Source organism: Dermacentor variabilis, chromosome 11 (genome assembly GCF_050947875.1).
Source record: "Dermacentor variabilis isolate Ectoservices chromosome 11, ASM5094787v1, whole genome shotgun sequence".
Taxonomy (NCBI): domain Eukaryota; kingdom Metazoa; phylum Arthropoda; class Arachnida; order Ixodida; family Ixodidae; genus Dermacentor; species Dermacentor variabilis.
The window spans coordinates 63,029,120-63,057,093 of NC_134578.1; the positions used below are offsets into that span (position 1 = coordinate 63,029,120).

Consider the following 27,974-nt stretch of genomic DNA (forward strand, 5'->3'; position numbering starts at 1 on the left):
CTAAGCGTGAATGAACACTCTTTAGGCGCTGTGCTACGCTGCTCCAACGGCAATCTAACATACGCTATGAACTATGGACATCTTGAAAGCAAGAATTCGTTCTAAGGGTGCGCCTACCAGGCCATGGCGTCCCACATAAAATTCATTTTGCAGTCGTGCACGTTGACGGATATGTCCAGCTGTGCAAGTTCTTTGAGTGGACGTTTCTCGATGCTCCTTAATGCTGCTTTTATTTGCAGTTACCTAATTTACTCGGTAAGTATTCGATGGCATCTAGCGCTTTCTTTTCTTTTCCTGACTTTGGAAAATGAAACAACTTCTATTGGTAATATTTCATTTGTGCTAACTTACTACCGAACCATTTGCGAATTGACCAAGACAGCGCAAGTGTACATAGTTTGTGGATCGCCGGGAAATTATATTGTCTGTTTAGGGCCTCTATGGTTTGCCAATTTGCCGCGCATTATCATACACGTTGTGGAGGCTCTAAAAATCATCTAGAATAAGTTCTACAACTTTTGACGCTACGTGTTGGAAGCAACCATATGACGTGTATGCTTAGATGTACAGTGAGTCTGTTTGTTTATGTTTTTAGAATGTCTTTAGACGCTGAATACAATTGGAATCGTCCCATGTACTTTGTATATCGAACTACTACATAGCTTGACAACTGTATATCTCTAAGCAATAAAGATAGTTTGTGCCGTTTTGAAAATCATTTACAAACTCAGCAATATTTATCAGGCAAGTTAGTGTTGCCTTGTGAGAATCGCAAAATTAGGTGTCGACTTGCATGTAGGTGCTGCTCGTTCGAGCATTCGAACACTGAACATGGGACGGCAGAGGTACATACTGCTTTGTATAGGGAAAACTAGTCTGACCGGAAGATTTGCGGATGTAAACTTGCTAAGGCTGGTAGCTAACACAGTTTGTGTAAATTTGTGCTGGAACAAACACCCCGGTAATTAGGACATTAAGACGATTTGTTCCACCATGAATTCTCAAAGATATATTTTTGCAAGACGTGCAAGCACGGTACATGCTACATAGCGTCATCATTTAAATACATTAAAAAAGCATAACATTTTCAAAGAATTTTTATGTAGCCCATCTCTGTTGTAGTTAGGTTGGGTGGCCGTTTTGAGCGCTTTGAATGTTATTGATGAAATAAAAAAAACGTAATTGCCTTCCTGGGCGTGCAGGTTTCTGCGGATACCATCAATGGCAAAGGTGAGTTTGTATGGATCTGCATATTACAGGCACTAAAATTTTAAAAACATATACACACATCTGAAACAACAACAAATATGCTAAAGAACTAAAGGTTCCTAAAATTGTGCCCCCAATTTCTCATACAGGGTAACTAGTACCAGCCATCTTCTTATGGGAATATCAAAAGAACAAATTATGGGGTTTCACGTGCCAAAGCACCGGTATGATTATGATGTATGCCTTATTGGGGGACTTCGGATTATTTTTGACCGCCCGGGATTCTTTAACGTGCGCCTAAATCTAGGCCCACGGTTGCTTATTAGAGTACGTGTCAGCGACGAAAAATGAACGTGCGAGGCCTACCAATAAGCTCAATCGTTATTACCTGTTGTCAGACACTGAAACAATGAGTTCCTCGTAAAGTTCTGTTTTATTTGAAATGAAAAGGTGAAAACATTCTCAGGGATCGAATTTAAAGAAATAATTTCTTTGTTCCAATGTCGGCACTCTCTTCATTCTTGTTTGCATACCAGATAATATAAATAATAATTCAAATCTTCACGTTGAGGTTCCAGCCCCAGTGCAAATATACCTTAAATAAGTTCGACGTTGCCGATGCGTAGGAGATGTCTATGTGTAGCTCCCAAAGCTGCAATAATGAAAGTGCGAACTTGAATGCAATTCGGGAGTCGTTGATTCTTGCTTTCCTCTACGCACACAAAACACAGCATCATTATTGCCCTTGCTTTGTAGAATTACGCAAGCGTGCTATCAAACGTCAAAAATTAGTTAATATCGAGTCTTCTTTCACTGACAGTGATCTTTGCGAAAATATCCTCATGCGCCTAATTGTCTGGCGTTTCTCTTAATATATCTGCTACGCATCGCTCGATATTCCAGATGTATGCTTCTGTGAACCATTGTACTTTCGTTATAATATAAAATTTGTTCACGTAGTCGAAGACGCGATGTATTTCAACATCTTTCCTGCGGTATCTCTTTCGCGAATTATTCTGCGAAAAGAAAAAAAAAACATTTATTGCAGCATGCTAACAGGGCCGATAAAACTGAAATATGGCTATCCTTTAACCTGGATGTCTCATTCGTACCACAATTGAACTCGCTAGGAATTATTCTACGCTGTTTCCCGCGTTGTGTTACTCGGATGTCATGACTTGCTCATGGCCCGTTTTCTACGCAGTTTGTAGACTGGGGTTGCACAACGAATGCTTTCACTCTACAAAGAAATTACCCCTATAACAAAGGACTAATTCTGTCTCGGTTCTATTGTGAGCTGCGTGGTGCGCGACCTCTACAACGAAGTACCCGATATAACGAATGATTACGGTGGCCACAAAGACTTCGGTAAATATGCGCTCGAAACATTTGTGTAGAAAATTTTAGGTCTAAAATTTTGGAGAGAATCGAAGCCAAATGACGCGTTAAAAATAAAACAAAATTTTCAGTTATCACTAATTTTTAATTCATTTTTATGGCGTCACATGCTGCATTTGTTTCAGGTTGTGGGCAGTTCGACCGGACAAAAGGGGCGTCGCCAGGGAGGAACGTAAACAGGTTTTCCCAACCATGGATCGTGAGAGTATCTTTCGTTTTCGTATGCTACACAACCGAAATGTGAATCAATACTTACATGCAGATGAGGAGAAATAATGAGCTAAACTTGTTTGCTTAGGCGCGAAGGCTTATAAACGTCTACATGGCGACAACAATGAAAAAAATGAGTAGAAGAATCATCCACAGGAAAGCACAAACTAATGCTCAACTGGAAGCTCAAGTGCGTGTTGGCCGTTAGGTAAACGTTGAACGTATGCCGGAGCAGTTTAACCTGAATGTGTTGTCGCACTAAACAACCACCCGAGTCTCGCCGCATGTCCATTGTTCCTTCATGGAAATATTACGAATTTTATGAACGCATCTCCCACGTGCGTTTAACGAGAAAAATGTGTTGTGCCGCTGCACCCTAGGACCTACACTTTTACACACCGTAGCGACACGTAACGGCCGTATTTTTTTGAGAAAAACAACACAAAACTTGACAAGTAACGGCCGTATTTGTTGAGGAAAACAAAAGAAAAAGAATTCCGGAGAACCAGTAGTTGCCTAGGTGGTCCCTCATTTCCCACTGACTGACTATTATTAAGGCAAGTCGTGTAGATTTCGACATCTCTGATAAATAGGTTTGTTAATATTATCAAACTGGCATTTGCCGCAGTACATGTGCGGAGAATAAAAATGTGCTCATCATACGTCTTCATGATCGTGGTCTCATAAGACTTTGCTTAACAAAACGAGGCTTAGAACAATGCATGCCTGAAAACAAGACAGAGAAAATTCCTTTCGATGATGTTTCTTGATTGCATGCCCAAGACTTTTTAAGGAAATATCCAGACGATGAAAAAACCAGCCTGCAGACAATGGTATGAAGATAAAGTGAAGGAAGGAGTGAATGAAGAGAGTTTTTCACACTTATTACATATGTTTGCAAGATTTGGCTTGGTGACCCATCCCAAGTGAAATCATAAAATGTTCACGACTTTGGATTCGCTCATAGCAACAATGCAAATTTACGGGAGGATTTTTTTGAAATGTTCACTTCAGATTCCGAATTGGATAAGAGCATCGCGTAGCTACAGTACCTGATTTTGTGTTTTGCGGAAGCATTGCGATGGACTTCACTAGCGCATAACAAATAAATTAATTGAATAAAACAACGTCATAAATACTTTAGAAGCACAAATGTTTGGAGAAATATGTCGTGCACCTTGTGTTCAGGTGAAGACAACAGGGAAATCATAGGGGTAGTTGCTTGTTTGTTTATTTCAAATGTAGGAATTATGAATAATGGAAACGGAAAGAGCAGGAACAACCGGCCGCAGGTGGGATACGAACGCAAGCTTTTGCAACACACGTGCATTGCTCTAACCGATTGAGTTACGGGGGCGATGTGTTCCCGAGAAATTTCTTGGGTAGCTATGTATATGTGCTAGAGTCAAGCCTGGGAGTGTTAGCCAGTGCCACTACTGACGGTCTTAGTGGCGGATGAAGGACATCCTTTCTGCCTCAAAGAATGACGTGGTAAGTGCACATTGGAGAAGGCAACTGACGCATAGAGCCTCAAGTGCTTCCTGACGACTCTCAAACCTTCTGAGAAATATTAAGGAAAACCAAATTTGGTGGCGCTCCAAAATTCACAGTGGATTTATTTATTAAATTTGAAACAGATTACTCCTTTTTATTACAGGGTCAAGTTTTGCTGTGTGTAACACCGTCGCAGGACCGTTGAATTAGATCATCATGGTGTGTGTTACATACACCTGCAGCTTAGTGCGCGAATGTTCTTGCACGCTGATCAAATTTGCAATTGCAGTGTTCATCACCAGATATCAGATAGCGACTAAATACCTGTGTCAGACCACTGTAGACCTCTACAGAATAAATTCATCCATAATAGTTGCTGCAGGAGGCTTCATGAACAATACTTTCATTTACTACATCGTTCACTGAGTCTCAAAAAGTGTTCACGTGCCACCGTGCATGTTCCAAAAAAGGAGTATTTAAAAAATTATTTCCAGCATGCTGCAGGTCAAGATTTCTTCCTAGAACAGCTGCGACGCGCTCATAGCTTGAAATGTGCCTAAAGTATTTGACATACTCCTCTGTGTCACACGTAGTAAAGCAATCACTCTGCTGAAACGTCCCGTATGTAATTCTAAAAATTCCGTATATGCTATGCAGAATTCTAGCGGAATCTACAGTGGAACGCTTTTATAATGAAGCCTTCGGGATCTCTGAAATTGCTCTTTGTACAGGCCACCTCCTTTTTAAATACCAGGCACTTTAACGCTTTCGATAGAGCAGGAAAAGCTTGTCTTGCTAAAAGAAGAAAACATTTCTTACAATATTCAAATGCGCCTCTCAGTGCTCGAAGGTTGTTCTTGAAGCTCGAGCCTTGAAGACCAGTGTCTTCCGGTGCGCAGCGCCAAGCTATAGGCTCAGGCCCATAGCATGCTGGACTGGGGACGACGCCCACCTCGGGCGATTCCACCGTCAGCTCATTTCTACACACAATATTCACTGCTCCTCCTCCTACTACTATATTCAGAGAATACATAGTGAAAGAATCGCTAATCCTCTTCGGCACCCTTCCTCCAGCGAAATTTGCGAGTGTGGTCGACCGTATGTCATTGAGGTTCGCGCATGCTTCGAGTCATAGTCCGATAACGATGCAAGTACAGCTTTAGACTGTCTAATGTGGCTATTGCCACAATTGTCATTTAATTTTATTCCAATTTCAGGCACCCTATCACTGGTGCCCTGTCAGGCTTCCACTCTTTCCCATCTTTGTTGGTTTCGGCGACATCGTTAGTGGTCAGTTCCGAGCGACTAACGACATCATCAACCTCTACGCATTTGTAAGCAGTTGCAACCGCTGGTGTGCTGCAGCACGCGGGGTATGAGTTGAGTGATTCGTGAATCTGAGCGGCAGGATTACAATACTCGGTATGATAAGCACACTTTTTTAGCACTTCGGTAGGTCTAGCGTTGATCGCACCTCAGTGGTGGCTGCGGAGGGCCGGGGCTGCACCAGTAGCTGAATACATTGTAAAGTAAAAAATTTTCTCTCGGAAACACTTCAACTGCTTTGTTGTACAGGCAAATTGGTTGTAGTGGTCTTCACTCTATAGGCTTTCACAATACATAAGAAAGATGAGCACTCGGCTGGGACACGCGGGATCCTTCTTTGTGCACGTATTTTCGTCGTGGTGGCGTTTGTTGTAGAAGCGTTCGACTGCTATAAATTTCGCATCAATCAGGTGTGATTTCCAGTAAAACACGTTGTGGGGCTAGTTGGTGCATAACTTACAATAGAATAAGCGCCAAAATTGACGACACACAAGAAGGAATACGGACAGGACAAGGCGCTTCCAGAACTGAAGCAAACCATAAAAACGTTATAAAATGCATGTGGAACATTTCAGTAGAGATGAACATCCATTATAAGTATCAGCTTACCAAATTTAGGTTATTTACTTATACCTGTCGTCGGAATGTGATAAGTCGTATTGTAAAGACGTTCATGGTAATGTACATATATGTATTACGCATGACTTCCTTTTACGACGAGAACCATTGTATCAATGCGGTGTCTTAATAACTCGTTCTGAAGCCTATTTTTTGCCCCACGTTCGCCCAGGTGTACATACTTGCTCACTTCAATCCGAGGCAAGGTCAAACGGAAGGAAGTTTTGAGTGTGCGGGTAGCATCATATCACCTAGATTTGTACTCACTTCAGCTCATTGCCTCACGAATGGGTAAGCGCTCTTTGAGAATCCATATTTAGGAAGTTTTGCTTCAGCGTTTTGCTTAATAACTCTTTGCTTTGTTTTCATACTTGCAGTTTTAGTTGTTGCTTGCCTGCATGTTGTTCACCGCCATACAAGACAGTCAAGATGGGATGCTCCCAAATTAATCCTAATGCGTCAGTTTGAAAGTGTACTAGCGCATCATAGCCTGTGTGGCTCTTTGACGAGTGATTTTTTTGGAACTGAACAGTTGCTTTCATGGAATGCAAGAACAGTTTTACCGTAAATTTTATGCAGTAGTCGTCCACAGCAAGTGTGTACGTTAATGAGAGGACATTTAACACAGTGACATTTTCGCGCCCTCTACACAACCTCGAGTCCCGTTTTAAGCTGTTTCTTGCACGGCTTGCTGGCGTTTTATCTCACTTTTGTTAGAGGCACCGGGCCTTGTCTTCAAGATTTTTGATGGAATTGCGACGACGTGCTGTTACAGCAGGCCGTCGTTTCGTATTTGCGTTTCCTTCTTGTAAATGGTAAACTTTTTAGACCCATTTTAGCTTATTGTACTCGCCGTGGTTGCTTAGCGGCTATGCTTGCATAGTGGCTAAGCACGAGGTCGCGAGATTGAATCCCGGCCACGGCGGCCACATTTCGATGGAGGCGTAATGTGAAAACACCCGTTTACTTAGACTTAGGTGCACGTTAAAGAACTCCAGGTGGTCCAAATTTACGGAGTCTCCCACTACGGCGTGCCTCGTAATCAGAAATTGGTTCTGGCACGTAAAACCCCATAATTTAATTTTTAATTAGCTTTTTGTGATGCATGGTGTGTGACTTGTAGTATCGCGGACATTAACGGCTCACGTAACGTTGTTATGAATACCAGACAGATAGTACAAAGTCGATATAGGTAGGCAGTGGTTGCAGTAGCATTAAAGAAATTTCAAAGGCAAATACATCTTGAGTACTTGTGTTTATATCAGGATGTGATTGAAGCAACATATGTCTGATTATTTCATTTCAGAAAATGTACTCCGACCCTAGTGCAAGTATATTACAACTCTACAGTGGTTCAGAGAGGTCCTTATGTAGCAGCCAAAGACGTTTTCTACCATCCGGACAATGACAGCGTTTATTGGGCTAATGACATTGCCTTGCTTAGGGTAAGATATTACCGCTAAGGCATACGTTTAACATAAGGCCATTGTTTCGCCGAAAAGCGAAGAACTGATTGCGATAGCAAATTAGCAGATAACTATACGAACAGAATATATATATATATATATATATATATATATATATATATATATATATATATATATATATATATATATATATATATATATATAATGTGTGTGTGTGTGTGTGTGTGTGTGTAGCTGTATGAATAGTGATTCTATCGGCCGTGTGAACTGGTAAAGAATCACTTACCAACTAAATTAAAAATTATATAATATGTTAGCACGAATGAACAAAGGCCTAGAAACAAATGGACAAACACAGACAGCGCTCTGTGTCTCTGTGTGTCCGTTTCTACGTCCTCGTTCACACGGCTGTTCACAAGTTCACATGGCTGATAGAACCACTATTCATATAGCTACACACACACACACACACACACACACACACACACACACACACACACACACACACACACACACACACACACACACACACACGCGCGCACACACACACACAAATACACAGACACACACACACACACACACACACACACACACACACACACACGACGAGGCGACAAGTTTGTCGCCCTAGGATTTTATACGGAACGTCATGGCGACGGTGACGGCGACGCCAACGCCTACCACAGGAATGCGCCTGGAGAGTCCATATAATCGCTATCGCAATAAAAATGCGGGTGGCGTTCATGGGGATATATCTTGAAAACTGAATAATGTCTGGACATATATTTCAACTTTTGCATTTACCAGTACACCTTCTTTGAATAGCTATTCCTTAATATGCTCAAATATACTCGGAATAACACCCGAAATCAACTTCTCTGAAAAGCTCATGCTTAGTATGGTTTCTCAGCGATCGGGTAGGATCTTTTTTGTTTTGTTTTTTTGCTTTGATAAGGCCAAGACTGTGTGTACTTATTTAAGATGAAAAAAAAATGTAACCTGTTGAAAGCATGCATGCGGCACTAGAATGTTTTTTTTTCTTGAGGCAGATTCGTTGGTCCTCGTGTAAAACAAGAAAAAGAAACAAAGTAAAAGGATTGCCTGTGTTTTGTGATAAAATTACTGCTATAGAATCCCATGTGGCTAACTGATCGGGGAAAGCCTATCGAACTTGTGAAAATTACCGTTCTAATTATTTCAATAAGGTGGCCTCACGAAACCTCCCCTACCTACAGTACTGCCGCAGAAGACTAACTATTTATAAATGAGTTATTCATGAGGTATTGTAAGGAGTGATATTAATTTAGAAGCTTTCGTTGATCGTGGTCAGTACGTTTTACAGCAGAACAGGATTTGTTATACAGAGCTACCCAGTTATATTTCTGTGCGCGCATTGCTGTGTTGGTACTTCGCTTTTAGCATTTTTTTCTAAGATTTAACAATGAACTTATCATTCTACAACCTATACTGCCGTTTATTTCTTTTACCTACCTCTACTTCTGACTAAATGCTGATGTCGTTGCTATTTCGTTGTTGTAATTCTACGATTGTGTATCATTGTACTTTTCGTCCTACACCTACTACTGCTACTTTTGAAAGAATGAGAACAGTATATGTATATGTAAATGAAATAAACAGTGAGGACAGAACTCATATGCTGACGACGGTCGAATGATAATAGTATTATTCCAGCACTGTATGAAGAAAATACCGTGACGTTGACAGTGTAATGAGCCTGTATAACGACAAATGCATGACAATGATGGCGTCACGAAAGTTGCATGACGAAGCTGTGATGACCAAGATGGCATGACCAGGACGGCATGAAAATTGCGATATGACAACGGAGGCGCGGTGATGGCGGCATAAGGATGGTTGAATTATGGCAGCTGTCTTACATGGTATAAAATGAAGAAGATTGAAGTCGATGGAATGACAAGGGCTGTGTGACGACGATGGCATGAGGAGAATGGCACGACATTACTAAAGTGATGACAATGGTAAAACGACAGTGTAATGATGAAGGCATGACCACAATGGTAAGACGACAAGTATGGGACGACGATGGTGCAACGACGGCATGACGAGAATAGAATACAGAAGGTAGCGCTATATATATATATATATATATATATATATATATATATATATATATATAGGGGTTTTCTTCAAAGTTCAGCACGCAGGACCCGACGTAACATACACATACACATACACATGGTTACTGTACTCTGACGAAGGCTGGTCCACCAGCCGAAATCGTTAAGTAAAAGAAGTCTCCCAAAAAGTTCGTCGTCTCTTTCCTGTATATATATATATATATATATATATATATATATATATATATATATATATGACGATGGTTTTATGGCAACTTAATCAGGACATAGTATGTCGACGTGTGCATGACGACAGTGGCGTGAACAGGGCATTGTCACGTAGCCATTATGACGACGATGGCGTGATAATGATTGTATTACGGGAGTTGGATGGTGAAGCTTAAGTGACGGCGTTGAATGACAATCACAACTTCACGCCGGCGCTGCGATAACATATACACTACGACTGTAACGATACGATCGCTTCACGATGATGGCGTGGCGACGACGGCATTACCAGAGTCGAATAACAAAGCTTGTGACGACGGTGCAATCACCTCGATGGTATCCCGACTAGAAGCCCTAGCGGCCCAAGCTATTCGCCAACATGGGCCGCTGAATGGCGCCGAAGGCATGACGCCATCCATGCCGTCCAAGGCATGAAGACGGCACGACGTGAGTTAAACCCCGAAGCTGGAGGGATCACAATCGAAACACTCCGAAGACATCACAAGCACCACCAGCACATGCTTAATAACCCAAGGTGGTAGACAATTTGAGCACTCGGTCAGCGTAAGAGAACGGACAGACGGGCAGACAGACAGACAGACAGACAGACAGACAGACAGACAGACAGACAGACGGACAGACGGACAGACAGACAGACAGACAGACAGACAGACAGACAGACAGACAGACAGACAGACAGACAGACAGACAGACAGACAGACAGACAGACAGACAGAAAGATAGATAGATAGGCTCAAACCGCCTAAGTAGACAAAAATTGCTAACAGCTATAAGGACATTATACTATCTGTTGAGGAAGGAGCCGTCGGTAACAGTAATTTTGACGTGTCATTGGGAACAGTGTACGCCTTTTATATTTGCGGCTCTCTCTTTTCCAAAAGTGTTTCTTTTGTATCAGGTATGTGCGAGCAACATTTCCGGGAGTGCCTCTTAAGCTGGCTATTTTCTTGATCAGGATTTTTGCTTAAAACAGCAAATATCTAATTTTCTATGAATGAATTAACGTTAATTACTTGAATAATGATCGTACAAGCTCCGAGGTCCGCCAGTATTGAATCTGTAATCACTGCTTGGCGATCTCGTAAGTGTGTCGGTTCTCAGGGGACCATCCTAATTTGTGAGAAAATACACACGTTGTTCGTTGGGAAATTTGTGAAAGAACTGGAGTAATTCCACTCCACCGTTTTATGCCGCCGAATTATGGTCATAATATATTGAAGCTGAGTGTACATAGAGAGTGTACTAAGCACTCACGCACATCAGGTCCGCCACTGAATCATGTCTGCTAAAACCTTATATATTGACTTATTGAAAGGCTAATCAGTACGCTTCTTCCCGGTTCCAGCCTGCGATGTAATTATAGGCCAGCCAAGTACCTGTTTCCTCAAATTGCGTATACTTTACGACCTATAAAGAGCAAACGTTTTTACGAAGCCACTATATTATCAGTTCGTGCTCGCTTACAGAGTTGACAGGAGCAGCTGTGTAACTTGTATGTTTGCCCTTGGGGTTCCAGGTGTTCCTGGTTTCACTTTAAAATTGCATGTTCCACTTTAGCAGACCTTCACTGCATTCTTACAGTCGAATAGCGCCAACCAATACCAAATTATTACAATCGATAAGAATGAACTGCTATGTAGATAATTGTGGCGCAAGCTTCATAGAAGTCTTGGAGCTGTTGAGATCTGTTCAGACGACTGGCTCGAAGGCACGATGGTCTGTCCATCGATGGTCTATCGATGGTCTGAGAGCTCTAATTGAAGATGTCTGTTCACTAGCACGAGCGAATTTTTAAACTGTTTGTTGCTAGGGAGAAAGTAAAGTTCAAAACATTGCCTGATAATATTTGGCCATATATGAGAAATTACAACGCATTTTTGATACACACTGTACACTTTGCTTGGGAACACACTCCTGCCAAGAGATAAGTATATGTGCGCTGACTGATTGGAGCTCTTGTTACTAGTGGTTCATGGGCTCTTATTCCTTGCAGGCATTTTAGTTACTGCATGGTGTTTTGGGTAGAGAGCTCTTCCTTTTGCGCCTCTTATAGAACACCATAACAGAGTAAAGAGCTGAAAAATGAGCACGTACTCAGCTTAGGCGGCGAGGCTGTTGTTCTACCCGCAGCCGCAAGTTTACGTCTGAGCCCTCAATAGAAGTAAGCGGCATGCAAACACCGGCTGCTGAACTCACAATTTGTGCGCCAAAATAAATGCCGTTTCCTTTATTTCGCATTTACTTTTATTGGTCCTTTAACATCGTTTTCTTTCCGCACAGCTGGAAGAACCTCTTCGCTTTGACCACTATGTTAGGCCCGTCTGTCTGGGCGGAAAAGGAGCGGTACACGATGAAGTGGCATTACCCCAATGGAGAAGTACGCAATGTAAGCGATAAAAATTCATTTCGGCTCTTTAATACCATTTACGTTTGAAAACACACACAAAAAGCTTTAGGATAAAATATGCCCCCCTTACGCGATATTCGCGCATTTTAGTCTCACATCATTTACCTGCTTGAGATTCTGTTTGCCTTGTCAGTCCTTCCATTCTGTTGCACTGGCGATGGCGTTGTCGCCTGGTCATGAATTATAAGTTGATGTGACGTGGGGCCCTAAAAATAGTCGGTCCAAAGTGCGTAAAATCTATGTGTAATAAGATTATGTCGATGACAAATGACGTGTACTATGAGCATTCAAATCCATTGCGAAAGAATGATACGATTTATAAGTTATGTAAGACTCTGAAAGTGACTAGAGCACTACTGCCTCGTTAGAGCCCTTTAAACACAAACGCCTGGAGCCATGTGCTATGTAAAATGCTATCAGAGGGGCATCCTCTGGAATGAGGATGCGCTACAAATGTAATGGACTTATAACATGTAGGATAACTTCATTCAAAAAAGAAGGACGGCTTTAGCGGTAAAGAGTGGTTCTTGGCCAAGAAACATAGCCGGGTGAATATAGGACAGAATAGCGGTATGGAAGAGGAAAGTTTCTCTCAGCTTCGGCCTCCCGACACTCCAGGAGGACGTGGAGGATGGTCAGCCTTTCACCACATCTATCACAGGTGGATGATGGTGATTAATTGGCTTTTATACCGGCAGGGCCAGGGAAGTCCAAAGAGCGCCAGACAATGGTTTAATGTAGTCGAGTTTGTGGTCAAAGTCAGAGTGTATATGTGCATGGCTATATAGAGGCGTAAAATCATTCGCTGTGGAGTGCGTAAAATATTTGTTTAGGTAAAATTATGACAATGATTTATAGGGTGTACAATGACAGCTCGGTCAAAAATGAAATATATGCTGTGAAGAGATGGTATACTAAAATGTGTGGTTGTCAGTAGCTATTGCCTCATCGGGGCCTTTCGGGACTAAGGCCCTGGAGGCGTGCGCTATACAAAACGCTAATATCGCAACAGCGGCTTCACATGAGAACCCGCCTTACGAACTTTTGGGGCCGATAACATGCAACAAGCGGACTTCATTGAAAAAATATAGTATTGCTTTCATGTTGAATAGCGGTTCATCACCCAAAAACATTGTTGGATGAAGAGGGATAGATTGCGCGTACGCTAAAGGAAAGTGTTTTTTCCTTTTACCGTCTACTTCCCGGCACTCTAATAGGACATCGATGACAGTCAACCTCTCGCTACATTTAGCACGGATGGGAGGTTCATCGCCAGTCAACAAGCAGTTGTGCGTTCCGTACGTTTGTCCTATTCTCAACCGTGTTAAAAGGACATCGGTTGCCCGTGATTTTGGTGTTGATGGCCAAGCACCTAATTGAGGTTTTATTAGGTCAAACTTCTTAGAGTTTCAGCATCCCAAAGGTATTGCCAATAGCTTCTCAATTTTCTTCGCTGGAAAGGTTTCAGGTCTATATCTGTGACAGCTATAGGAGCGTTGCGAGGTTTCGTTACTCCAGATGTAGCGAGTTCATAGGCGAGCACATTCCCTTGAATGCTTATGTGGCCTGGAATACAGCATATTACAGTACTTTGTTCAGCAGCCTAAACAGTGCACAGAAGTGAATAGAGTTCTGTTACTACAGAATTTCTCTACTTTTGTGGCGACATTAAAGCCTTGGCTACGCTTAGTGTATCTGTAAATGTAATTGCCTTCTTTAATTTTATACACCTAACCTGCTTTACAGCCGACAATAATGCATAGGCCTCCGCCGTAAAGATGCTCGTTTGTGGGCGCAGAACGTCTCATTCCGAAAAAGATGGTGCAACTGCTGCCAAGGACACGCCCGCATGCAACTTTTATCAATCCGTGTAAAATTGCACGCATGAGTATTTCGCTTGCAGTTCTACAAAGTGCACTCGAATGTGTTCCTGTGGAGCGCGCTTCGAGACTTGTACAAATGACGTTTCACATGCTACAATTACGCAATGCGACAGCGGTAATGGCCTTGCTGGGGTCTTCAGACAGTGTTCTAAAAGCGGGGTACCCATTTCTTCACTAAGCCTCCTCACCCGCAGCGAGAAGTGTTCTCTGAATGTTGGGCGATTATGAAACAGTGTAGCGCACGTCATGCCATTTACAGTTGTCTAACAAAGATGCTCAGGATTCGGAAGCACTTTGAGCAAATACCTAAAACTAGAGTACGACCTTTGCAGGTTTAGTGACCACTCATTTGACTCCATGTACAGACTTGGGTACAGGGCTTGTCCTGAAAGCACCTGTAGCCAGGCGGATCCCTAAATGATGAACGGCATCCAGTGCCTTTAACGCACTCGGTTTGGCAGAGTGATCGACTACAGCGCCATAATCCAAACGTGATAGCATGAGGGTCTTGTAGAGGTGAATGAGGCACTTCCTACTGCTACCCCATATTGTATGCGACAAAACTTCAAGAAGATTCATTGTTTTTAAGCATTTATTGCTGATATATTTCATGTCAGATATGATCGATAGTTTCGAATCAAGTGTGACACCTAAAAATTTGTGCTCTCTGTGCAGAGGGATGCGCTGTCCACCGAGTTCAATATCAACATCTGGGACTAGACATCTCCTTCTTGTAAAAAGGACTCAGGAGCTTTTTTGCAGATTTAACTTCAACCCATTTTCACTTGCGCATTTCGACACCCTGTTCAGGCCAAACTGAACTTGTCGCTCACAAATTGCGAGATTGCGTGATTTAAAACATATTTGCACGTCATCAACGTATTCCGAATAGAACATGGTACCAGGATTTGATGATTGTAAAGAATTCATTTTTACGATAAAAAGAGTGCAGCTTAGTACGCCACCCTGTGGCACCCCAGTTTCTTGCAGAAATGGCTTAGAGCGAGTACTTGCAACTCTAACACGGAATACACGCTTCGACAAATAGCTTGTTGTGTAAGTTTTTGATCATGTCATATACACGCCTATCAGCTCCGGTTGCTGAGCTCTGACATGCGTTTAGAGAATATTTCAGCTCGGTAACGCTGGAAGAATGCTTATAGGCTCCATTCGCTCTGCATTTGCGATCTAATGCCTTACGTTCCGCTATTTCTTTATATCTAGGGAACTGCCTAGAATAATTAATTGAGCTAGAGATACCCTTGAAGTGCCCCCCAAGTGAGTCTGCCTGCTCCTTGAAGGTATTCCCTTGATCATCGACCAAGGGTCATGGCTGGGTTTGCTGTCCGTTAAGCCTAAGTTCATTCCAAGCTTTTTGCGTCTTGTGTGTAGGAATTTATGCTTGAAATAAATTTCTCCCACCTCGTTCTCCTTGCTTGTCGCCTTCTCCGCCTTCCCTGCGATTTGATGTGCTTAAATTCCACGAAATTTTCCGCAGTTAGTGTTCGTCGCACCGTATTCGGTGCCTTGTTTTACTTCTTCCGTGCCAGTCTGCAATCGTCAGTCCACCATGCAACGCATCGTTTACATGAATGACCATTTGTTTGAGGGATGCATTTTCTTCTGCGCGGATAATAAAAGCTGTAAAATACTTTAATGCGTCATCTATAGCAAAATCATTGATAAAATCTTGTGTTAAATAGGTTGATTCAGTAAACTGCTTCCAATCAGCAGTTTCTAGTTTCCATCGAGGCATTTGTAGCGAACGGTCATCTTGCTCTGCAAGCTTGAGTAATATATGAAAATGGTCACTCCCTAGTGGATTTTTGATTACCTCGCATTTCAAGTAAAGAATTAATGAAGCGGGGCCAATAGCCAGATCAATACATGAGTACGAGTTATGCGTGAAGTTCAAATATGTAGGTTCTTTCTTATTAAAGAGGCATGCACCGGAGCTTACAAGAAAATTTTCGGTGAGTCGCCCTCGAATGTCGCGCCGGGCGTCTCCCCAGAGACTGTTGTGGGCATTCCAATCACCTACGATTATGTATGGTTCAAGAAGCTGATCCACTAGGCAATAGAAATCTGTTTTTTGTGCTGTTGATTAAATGATATGTACAACGAGCAGATTGTAACTAACATGTTGAAAGTGGTTGCTTGTGCAGCGACTGCCTCAAGATGCGCCCGAAGTTCAAATAAGCGACATGCTAGACTCTTATCAACTACGACGGCTACACCACCGGATGAAGCATTGGCATCGTCACGATCTTTCCGAAAAATAGTGTATTGTCGGAGAAAGTTTGTCTCTGTGTGCTTCAAGTGCGTCTCTTGAACACACAGCTCTTTCGGATTGTACCTATGGAGCAGTTCTCGAATGTTGTCAAAGTTATGGAGGAGGCCACTAAAGTTCCATTGTAGTATCTGTGTTTGCATTATGCGATAAGCGTTATTGAGGTTTGTTGTAGAAACAAGGTTTAGGTCACAAGGCCTTTTACAGACGCCACGACACGAAGTTTGTCTTTTCTGGAGTGGTCGACCGACTCGCGCCGCTCTTTAGGCGCTGAATGCACCGTAATGATTGATGTTACATCAATCGCTTCCTGCGAGGTGCTGGACACGCGCTCTTTGCTTCATCTCAATGGACGATACCCTTGAGGCCACCAGCGCAGAGGTCGATGACCCCTTGTGGGACGGCAGAACAGCGCTGGCTGTAGCCGCCAAGAGGGCAGATGGCGTCACTGCCGGCTCATTCAGTGTGGGCTGGACAGGCGCCGGGGGCCGTTGTGGCGCTGCCCCCTGACGCGCCCCTTCGGCAAAGCTGACCTTAGGAAGGTAGGACACCCGCCTGCGTGCTTCGCTGAATGAGATGTTTTACTTTTATAGTGACAATTTCTTTTTCTTTTTTACGTGATGGGCCCGACCGCGAGTACGCGGCGTGCTACCCGTCACGGTTCACACAGTGCAAAGAGTTTTCACACGATTCAGCGGAGTGCACATGAGCAATGCATTTTGCACAAGTTTGGCGGCTGCGGCAGTTCTGCGAGCTGTGGCCAAATGAATGAGATTTAAAACATCTGAGCGGGTTTGGGACATATGGTCTGACCCGGATCTTTACATATCCTGTCTCAGTACTCTCAGGGAGCACACTTCAGCCAAAGGTGAGAATTGGACGTTTTTTTATAATCGCTTTTCCATCGCACCTTAACAGAATTCTCTTAACATTGATTACGTCTTGATCACTCCAGACTACTAATAGTTCTACGTCGATAAGCTCCATCAGATCATCATTACAAACTACACCACGGGTGGTGTTTATCGTGTGGTGCGGGGTCACTGCCACATCTCCAAATGATAAAAGGTTATGCAGTTTCTCGCGTCGCTTTCTTTCGTGGAGTACCAAAAGGATATCACCGTTAGCCATCTTTGATGCTTTATAGCCTGGTCCAAGTGCCTGAGTTAGGGATTTCCAAACAACAAAAGTTGATACTGTTTGTGCTTGTTTTTCTTGTTTTTCAGAGGGGAAGACATGAAATCGCGGGAAGGTTTCGTTTTGGCGTCCAAAAAATTCAAAGATTTCTTCGGTGCGCCCCCTCGTCAGGGAGCGATGAGGTAGTGGAGGGAAGGAAATAGCCATAAGTGAGAGCGCATTTTTCGGCAATAGCGCCAGCCACCGACCATGGAGCCCAACAGCGGGTCGCTGCAGGGCCTGTTGAAACAGGGCCTACAAACGCCAGCTGTACGCTACCACTATAACCAACATAATATAACCTAGCTTGGCGGCTCACACAAGGTTAACCCTTGCTTCCAAGAAGATCGAAAGTAATAAAGAAATAAGTAGGAGATAGGAAAGGTATAAAGGCTAGAGAGAAAGGCGAAGTTTGGAGAGGAGGATAGGAAAAGGCAACTACCGATTCCTCCCGGGTTGGTCCGTCCGGGGGTGCCGTCTACGTGAAGCCGAGGACAAGAGGGTGTGTTGCCACCGCCGAGGGGCCGTACAGGTCCAAGCACCCGGCATTGGCTCAACCCCAAGGGTCCCCTTTCCCCCGGACACGGCTAAGCCGCGCACGGTTAGGCGCGGGAAGGTCGAACGCTCGTGTGCTCGGGTACGTGGTGTCGCCACGTACCAAACGCCTGCTGACGCAGACGCCCCTGCTAGGCTTTATTATCGCCGTCGTCTAAAGAATCTATTTGTCCGCCCAGCGCTCGTGCGTAGGTGTAAGATTGCACAAAAGCTAAGCTGCAGCAAACTGGCATACATAGGATGGCATCTACCCACAGAGCTGAACGACCCGCACGGGCCGAATGTTTAAAACAGGGCCCGCCATTTCAAACCCGAGCCCATCATGGGCTCCTGGCTACAACATGGAGTCTGGCCCTCACCAGTGCCTGCATGAACGGGCGCGGCCGGGGCCCGCTGCACGAACACTGCGTGCGTATGCCTTGAAAATGTAATTATTTATGTAGTATATCAAAGTCCATTACAATAAAGCTGCAGTGAGAATAACACAGTGCAGAATTTTTTTTCTTAAGGCTAGAATGCAGCTCATATGAGGAAGCGCAGAGAAGCAAACGTTTGGTTAGAAGTAACTCAAATGTTATTTTTGTTGAAGCTTCAGTTCACACAATTGTACAAACGGCTTTTGATGAAAAAATTTTTCTTCTAGCGAGAAATGTTCAATATTATTTTCCGTGAACCGCAAGTAAAAGCAGCCGCCTTCCTGTTTCTTAATTTGACGCACCACAATTTTCCATCCATCGCTGACTACGCGGTATTTGTCTCCCTCTCAAGCTACTGTTTAACCTCCAAATTTCTGTACCATGGTTTAGCGCAGGTAGAAGGCGTTAGTTGCACACTTTTATTTTCAAGGGTAGCGGTAAGTTGCAGTTACAATTTCTCAATACCTCTCATATATGAGCCTACCCTTAAAAATGCTACTGGGGTTTAATGTGTCAAAACCATCATATGATTATGAGGCATGTCGCAGCGGGGGACTCGGGGTTGATTCAGACCACCTCGCGTTTTTAACGTGCACCCAATGCTCGTTCGCCCAACGTTCGCCAAACAAAATTCAACTACCGCCGCTCGGACTGGATCTTGTCCCCTTGGGTTTTGCAGCACAAAGCCACTACGCACCACGGAGGATCCGTTCTTTTTTATTCTTCTGCAAACTTCTATTTTAGAGTAACAGAACGCTGTGTGTAAGTGACTTAGATAAACGCACTCCTGTTCTAGAATTCTTGTTCATGTTCTAGAAGCTGCGTGTCGAACATGAATTCTAGTCATTTTGTCAGGCTAATAAAAATAACTTTGTCTTGCGCGTATTAACCGTCAAGTCTACTCTTACACTTTCTTGGCTAAGGTCCTCAATAATTTGGTGCAAATCATCCCAGGCGCTGGTGAACAAGAAAATGGCATTGGTAAATGGTTGGTTGCTGAAATCCTTGCTGTTAATCTTCAATCTCCGTATAATAGGTTTATTACAATATATATATATATATATATATATATATATATATATATATATATATATATATAATAGCTTTAATATTTCTCTTCAACATGCATGTTCGATATATATGCTTCTTAATTGAACCATCGGGAAAAGAGGTTTCTTTAACATCATTATTCAGCTTTCGTAACCCTGCATATTGCTGGGTGACTTCCAGGCTCACAACAACCTTTAGGAAGACCCATACAGTGACTCAAGAAGTAGACAGAGCGATAAAGAATGCCTTACCCCGCCTGCATGGCCATTCAGAATACACATGATCTCTAATGTTATCCCTAACACAACTTTAACGTGTCTTACTTAAATAAAATGTAGCAGAATGCATGTAGCCGGACCGGTAATGCTAACCGAACGAAGGGTACAAAAGGACCTTTTATTATTGCCGATTTCAGAGCTGCGTTGAAGGTTTACGCAAGTTCTGCTCCAGGAGCTGACAGAATTATGTACGATATTATCGAGACCTTAGGCATCAAAGTACAAATTACAATCCTCACGCTTTTCATCAATAGTTGGGCTGCCGTATACTTCACACACACATGGTAAGACGTTGTTGTGTTTCTCAGGTTTCATGCATGAAAGTACCTATCCGAGTTGCAAGATTTCCCCTATATTGAAATCAGAACTTGCCTCTGCTGCACATAAAAAATGATACATCGTAGTCTTCCATAGCTTCCTAAGTCAAACGAATTGCTTCATCATATCAGTGTGCTTTTAAATAGGGTTGTCAACAGCCGACCATCTCGTACACATTGAGGATAATATTCGGGACACGTTGGACAACGAACACTTGTAGTCCTTTCTATTGCTGAATATGGAAATGGTGAATGACCTTAGGCGGTGATACAGAATGCTACGATATCTATCAGGAATGAGCATCCGTGGAAACATGCTGAACGTAATACAAAGCTACTTGTCGAAACGTCAATTCTGTGTCAGAATGGGTAATGCCTTGTCTGCGCTATTCGTCCGGGAATCTGAGGTACATCAAGGCGGAGTACTTAGCTGTACCATACTTATTACTGAAATGAATGCTTTTTGTTCATGATTGTATGCGTATGTCTAATGAAGATATGTAGATGACGTGCAGACGGGATTCTAATGATGAGACATTGCAGTATTCGAGCGACAACTTAAGCTGGGCCTCAACGAAATGTCATGAAGGCTTGTTGAGAACGGATTTCAGCTAAATCCCACGATACGTTCCTGCATGCTTCTTACAAATATAAGAGGGCTGTTTGCGGAGCCCAATACTGAACTCCATGGACAGTGGTTGGCTGTGAATGCGGAGCACATGGTTTTAGGTATCACAGACGACTCCAAATTACGATTCGTTTCCCTGAGCTGAGGAATAAATGCACAAAAACACTGCTCAATATGAAAATTATCTCCCACACAACATTCGTACTCACAAATAGTGCCTCGTGAACATGCACAAATGGCTTGTACGATCACGTTTCCACTACGGTGCCATAGTATATCAAGCTACTGCACCAAATGCTCTCAAGATGCTAGACTCTATTAACCGCCTATGTATCCGCGTCGCGACAGGCGGCCTGAGGACCAGTCCGATATCAACCCTATATGCAGGATCAAATCAATGGTCACTCCATCTTTAAAAGGCCAACTGGAGTTTCACATGCTTCGTGACAGTAAGTTAGAAGAGTGAGCATCCGTGTTCACTCTAAACCATAAGCGACACAACATTACCCACCCTATTTCACAACCCACCTTATATGAGAGAGCCTTTTTCACGGCGTGTGGGGAAAGTGAGTGAATAAATCTGTGTCCCACTGCTCGTACATCAACTACTGGCGCAACTAAGGCTTTTACCGCCGTGAATATGGCAGACCGCAGAATGCGACGCGTCGTTTTTTGAAGCGAAAAAGCATACCTCAGAGTTTCGCATGCGTTGGCACTTCCAAGTAAGCGTTTCCTGAATTTTGTACGAACGCATTTAAGTTTTAAAGTGGAGTGTGTTACGCATCGCTCGGTCTATCATTCTGGACGCCCGATATTGTGCACGTGAAATAAAAATGCATTTCGACAGATGCCTATGCAGTATTTATGGCTGCAAAGCCCATTACGGGAACTGAAGCTACTAAAAGCTCTCAACTTTACAGACTTGTTGAGTATAGAAAAAGCTTTCATGTATCTAGAAAATATAAAAGAAACTATAGTCCATGATCGACTTTCGTTCGTCTGCAGTACGTGTGCAACTAACCAGCATGTCGTAATTCGAGATGTAAGTGGTGCAAACACTGAAAGATTCAGGGAAAAAAGCAGGTTTTATACGTCTTTTTCAACGATATCAAATTGAAAAAAGAAAGATACGGTTTTGCCGTAGACTACTTCTGTTGGAGTGCGACCCCTTTGAACGGAACTAAAATTTTGGTGAAAAGAAGGAGATTAGGAGTCTGTGAAGCACCTGTATCGTTCCACGTGGTGCCAAGGAATTTGTTTCAACGAACGCTTGGACCCCCTCGCCTGTGGGCTACTGCACCTTCTCCCTTCTTGTTGCGGCATGTGAAAGAAAAAAAATCCGAGTTTGGAAATGTGCACACCAAGTTACGAAACAAGGCCGCAGGAGATCACGTGCAAGAAATTGTGTACGTGCATTTAAACCTAGAGGCTGAAAAGGTTTCGTTCGTTGCACAGTAAAGTGTTAATGCGTCAAGAGGATATAAATCAGACCAAGTGCGTTAAAAATGTCGGCCCTGACTCTTTTACGCAAAATCAATGCCTAGACGTGAAGTCCTGCCTATATTTTGAAATTGACAGCTCTGCTGGGACTTTTGGTGTGCGATAATGTAACAGTTCTTTTCAGTGTTACAGAAATAAATTTGTGGGGTTTTTCATAGCTGTGTGCACAAGGGTCTTTTTTATTTTTCGTATTTTCCTGAAGAAAACATGAAAGAAAGCACTTTTTAAGCCCTTCAAAATCTCAAAGAAAATTTTGCATCACTGGTCGTAATATGTCGGGTACCCGGGCATAGAAACATCGTGGGTAATTTGCTTCCTAACAATACAACGACATACTTAACACCCAATACCATTAGTTCTTCCATAGCCACTCCAACGGCAGAGTTCAAGCTTTTCTTATGACAAAAAAATATGAATTCTTGGGGATTCATGCGTAACACTGAAACCTTCCATAATCACCATGCAACTACTGCGCAATAATAATTTGCCATGAATAACAAAAGTGTGACTAATTGATGCGTTGTTATATCGAAGAGGAGGACACACATACTGCACCAATTCATATTTTTTGACTGGCCGCTAACAGCTCGTCCTCCCTAGATGTGGCGAGAGGCTGACCATCCTGCACGTTTAGCTGGAGTGACGGGAAGCAGAAGCCTAATAAAAAAGCGCTTAGCTCTAGCTTATTAACACCATATTCCCCTCCACCCAGGAAAGTATGTACGCGAAGAACAATAGTCTGAGACTGAAACAGTTCTCAGTTTCTTCAGTGCTGTTCTGCTAATGGATATCAGCTTAAGAGATTCCAATCACATCCTTTCAAGAGGGCGGCGATGAAGTAGGGGTGTTTCATACAGCACGTGTCTCCCGGCTCTTGCCTTCAGGGGAAATAGTGAGGCGGTACCGCTACTTTAATTTACACATTTCTCTATCAAATAATTCGGTAACTTATCTTGTGCTGTCAGAGCACAGATATGTCGTCATTCTCTCTCGTTGGTACCTCTACATTTTAGGCACTTGACAGCGTCTAGCTTTAGGATCTCTTTGCAGCCATGTTATATCTACTATTAGCAGTAAGTTTTTCCATTGACAACTAATGACAACTTGCAAGGCGCTCTTTCGCCATCCCTTGCCTTTGCGCCAATAAACCCCAAACTTATCCTAGCGGCCTGACCAATTGGATGGGGAACTGATAAAAAACAATGATCTCCTACAACCTACTTTCAGATGAAGCTTCGCCTAAAAAGCTCTACTACTCCACTGCAAAAATTGCGCACTTCCAGGAATGCAAGAAAAGTTTGGCAATTCCGAACGTCAAAGCAGCCAATTGGAGACGTATGCTACTCTGTACACAATCAGGTGGAAAAAACACTACTGAGGTAAGTCCGCTAAAAAATAAGAAATGTTCCGGCGACCTCTGTGCGGTGTAAAATGCGCTTGGGTATCATTGAGACCTAGGAGCCATGTGGATACCACATGACGCGATTCGTAGCAATTATAAGAACCAGACTGTCGGTTCGCACAGTTTTGTTACTAATGTGCTTACGGTCTTCGAAAACATGGCGGACTAGCTCAAGCTGAGAGTTGAGAATAATAACTGCTTCAAGTTTGAAGTTAAGCTGTTTATGTCCCCAAGATTTTCCATGCGTTTCCTACTGTGCAAACACAAAATATTTACCCGTTACACGGCGAGTCTCATGAAACTGCATACATTGAACAAATGAAAGCACGCTAGTCCAGAACAACTAATAAACAAGTCCAATATGTCATCATAATTCGACGGCAAGTAAAAGCAATACAATATGGTAAACTGGTTTGTTTATTGTGGCCTACGAAGAGTAAAATATTGGTCAACTGAATAGTTCGAATTTACAGGTGTGGACAAAATAAATAAGTACTATAACATGTGCTTTGCTCATAACGTTATCAATTTCAATACTACATTTTTTATTTATTGTTGCTTGAGTTATAATGCTGCGTCATGCTCCTTTTTGTGGACATTTTTGTTATTCTTTGTTCTGAAGTGTTTTTTTTCATTTTTTCGCTTGCATACGTATTTCTTGCACTGTTGGAGACATACATGACGTGTCAATTACGACGCGAATATACAATACAAATGGGTATACAAATATACTGCGTATACAAATATAATGGGTATACAAATAGGTATACAAATATAATATACAAATGGGCAGCATTGTTTGGGAACGTTCGCGTTTTCATGTAGGAGTACCTTCCTTAATAATACATAAATGCATTAAAACGTGTGCCGGCACAGCAGCCGATTGATGAGAAAGGTACAGCTCGGGGGCTGGTATCTGAATACGTTTAAGAAGGCGAAATTGTTTGCCGCGTACCACTGCCAATCGCACTTTGCTCCTCGAAGGAGCGCGGCATCTTTCGAGCGAACATTTGAACAATACTTTGCAGTCTAGTGAACGCGGTTCAGATCATGCACCTGGAGATAAGAAAGGTGCGACGTAATGCTAATGCATTTCTCTTGCACGTACCGCTAGATCGGCACTGAAATTTTATAATGTATTGTGGTCATCTCTCAGAAAGAGAACATGCGAGCAGGTGACGTCGTCGACCCCTTGTTTGTCAGCGCAGCGACCACATGGCAAAGCAAATTGAAAGTGTCGGAGCGTTCTTCATAGAGTCTGCACTCCTCCTTTTGCGTTTCCCTCTCGCTGTGTTGATACTGATTACGAGCGGAGAAAAAAATACTTCATATAACGGTCATACTCAAGGTTGGCGCCGGCTGCTTACAAAGCTACGGTACAGCCCAATTTGTCCATGCTAAATTCAGACGAAATCGACCTACTTCATTGCTGTGCCACAACAAAGATAAGGACAATCATTCGTTACCGCGATTCAATGGGAAAAAGAAACTTCGCCCTTCTGTCCTTTTATTTTTGCATATTGGCGCGGAACAAAACAACGTGTTGCCGACGAGGTTATTTGCCAGGCGCTTGCGAGTTACTTTTCATAAGTATGACGACAGCCTCTAAGTGCGAAATGAAAAGAGGGAAAACAAAGGCACGGAGCTCCTGACTATTAAAACACGTGTTTGCGCAAGTTGCAGAGATCTGCGAAAAAAAAGCTTGACTAAGAAAGCAGAATTTTCTTACATCTTCATTTCTTAGCCAGCTCATGTGCCTTGATCCTATCTGTTTTGAGCTGACACACATTTTGAAATCCTCTGCCAACTTTCCGAAACAACCATGCTTCTGATATAATAACACTCCGAAATTGACGTGTGGTGCAAAATTACAAATTTTTAGACGCAAGGAAACGAATTTTCGCAATTGATATTGCTTTTTCATATTGAAGTATTGCTGCAACAAAACTTCTGTTGCATAATTTCAGAGTATAATATTTTGGCTCTGCTGCCAAACAGTATGACCGCTTCCTATCGTGTTTACTAAAACAGCGACAACTTGTATACAAGGTGCAGTTATGCATGGGGACCATTAGCTGAAATGCCCTCCTATGTAAAAGCAACAAAAAAAAAGAGGGGGGGAAGCTGAGTAGAGTACGAGACAAGGAAGTTGACAGATGCAGATTTTTTGTATTTTGTTACTTCATAGGTGATATCTACATACTTTCTTTCTTGCTGCAGCGAAATTTGCGTTTAGTAAGATTATCATTCTTGTGAGTTTAGCTATGCATATAGCACATATTTTTGTGCAGAGCACCTTCTCTGCGTTGGTATGTGTCCGGAAGAAAGGAAGTCGCGCAAGCAATGTAGCATAACAAATGGAGAGGAAAGTCATGGGATTCTGGCTGAAAACTGTGCGGTAGCATGCGAGAAACGTCTGTTGTGTGCCAGTTAGGTTTGACGATCAGTCCGTCGTGAGAGAATCACTACGATGACGTACAGCAAGTTGCAAAGTGAGAGCAGTAAGCGCCGTTGTCCCTTTCTTTGGGTGCATTTCGGCCTGTGGCATTGACTGTTCGTGTACAGGGCCCCTCAGGTGCTGCGTAATCACTGCTTAGTGCTCCCACATACCAACACGGCTGCTTCCTCACTGCCGTCTCTTGCCATCACAGTTCAACACTGCCCGTCTTGACGCACCTTTTACACTTCCCAGATCTACGCATTGCAGAAAAGAAAATGCACGCTGAACCATGCAGTTGATAATCAGAACTTTGCTTTCTTTCTTTTTTCTTCGAGGGGAGGCGGTGCTTTCCTGTTTACTGCCTTCCCTATTGAACCTACGAGGTCGGCAGAGGCAGACCAGGTAGTGGAGGAGCAGTTAGTTGGAAAGCCGGTCTGTTTTTATTTTCGATTGCCTGATGTGACCCTTGCGATGTCGTAACAAAAGAAGAAAAGACATATCCAGATAGTTGCGATACCTAAACTCTCTAAGGACGTAGATAAAGTGATAGAATAACATGTCTTCACGTTTTTATTGATTCACTTCCCAGCTAAATCAATGCTTGTTAAGTCTCAGAAACGCGACGATATACATTAAAAGTCTTAGCGCAACGAATGGTCAACAAACCACACCGGCTTATGTTTTGACGGTCATTTTGTATGCCTTTCATGCAATAAACATTCTTCATAAAGTTACTCTTCCATTACTAGTTTGGAAAGCGCTTTCGAGTAATGACAACCTGTGGTTGTGTCTGTGCCTATTACGGGGCAACATGTGACCGTGTTGCATGCATTGCTGATATGATGCATCGTTGCTTAGTGACGGACACTCTTTGTAGCATTGTACACGTTAGAATTGGAGCATGTGCGTGGGAACAGCATTAGGATTGAGGAAAGAAGCTACATGGGCGCTGCTTCGTGCTGCGTTCTCACACTTCTTGCAATACTATGACATGCGGTTACCTTCGACTTGTGAATGTGGCCTAATCGGAATGTCTTTTATGAGATGCAGTTGCTGCGCTTTTATAACATTTGTACTATGACTGGCGGCGCAAACAAAAATAAATCGTTTGCGTTGTTTTGATAATAATTTCCGGGAAGTACTATTACCTTCTCTTATAATGGCCGTTTTTCTCACAGGGCTTGTCTGGCGGACCGCTCACTCTCATCTCACAAGATAGACCAGCCACCCAAGTAGGAGTTGGCTCGTACACTTTCTGCAGAAAGGATTTCAGGCCGAGCGCTCACACACTGGTCGCGCCGTACGTACCATGGATAAAGAAAGTGCTCAACCGCTGTGCGTCGTGGGAGCGCCGTAGAAGTTCCAGTGGTAGACCGCACGCCTGCAATGATGGGCATACGGAATCGTATGAACCGGATGAACCGGAAATACCTTGATGTAAAAAGTATTGGCTTGTTGTTTTCCTCGTCAATGAAACGAAGTTATTGGAAAAATGGGGCGAATGTTTTCCTTCCATAGTAGATATGTATTGTTTTCAGAATTGTTGGTTCTGGTGGGGCTTTAGCGGAAATTGTAGCGCAGGTCAAAAAATGCACAGGAAAC

At 43.0% G+C, this 27,974-nt stretch overlaps 1 protein-coding gene across 2 annotated transcripts; it reads left to right on the plus strand.

The window, feature by feature from the left end:
* On the plus strand, window positions 1–27,921 carry LOC142564888 (clotting factor B-like). 2 transcript variants are annotated; one of them, XM_075676079.1, is made up of 8 exons: window positions 1–255; window positions 1,203–1,230; window positions 2,733–2,812; window positions 6,428–6,546; window positions 7,562–7,700; window positions 12,311–12,416; window positions 23,758–23,909; window positions 27,551–27,921. In XM_075676079.1, exons 1-8 carry the CDS (start codon window positions 124–126, stop codon window positions 27,806–27,808), a joined length of 1,014 nt encoding a protein of 337 aa, XP_075532194.1. In that variant the 5' UTR covers window positions 1–123; the 3' UTR covers window positions 27,809–27,921. The 2 variants fall into 2 exon arrangements, with proteins under 2 accessions (XP_075532194.1, XP_075532195.1); XM_075676080.1 differs by having other exon boundaries at window positions 2,733–2,806; window positions 27,551–27,919.
* Window positions 27,922–27,974: the final 53 nt, after the last annotated feature.

Excerpts from the sequence above, each read along its gene's own strand:
- LOC142564888 (XM_075676079.1), top strand. The coding sequence starts at position 124 with ATGGCGTCCCACATAAAATTCATTTTGCAGTCGTGCACGTTGACGGAT. Across the intron at positions 2,813-6,427 it reads CCCAACCATGGATCGTGAGA|GTGTACATACTTGCTCACTT; the intron begins GTATCTTTCGTT and ends ACGTTCGCCCAG. Across the intron at positions 7,701-12,310 it reads ATGACATTGCCTTGCTTAGG|CTGGAAGAACCTCTTCGCTT; the intron begins GTAAGATATTAC and ends CTTTCCGCACAG.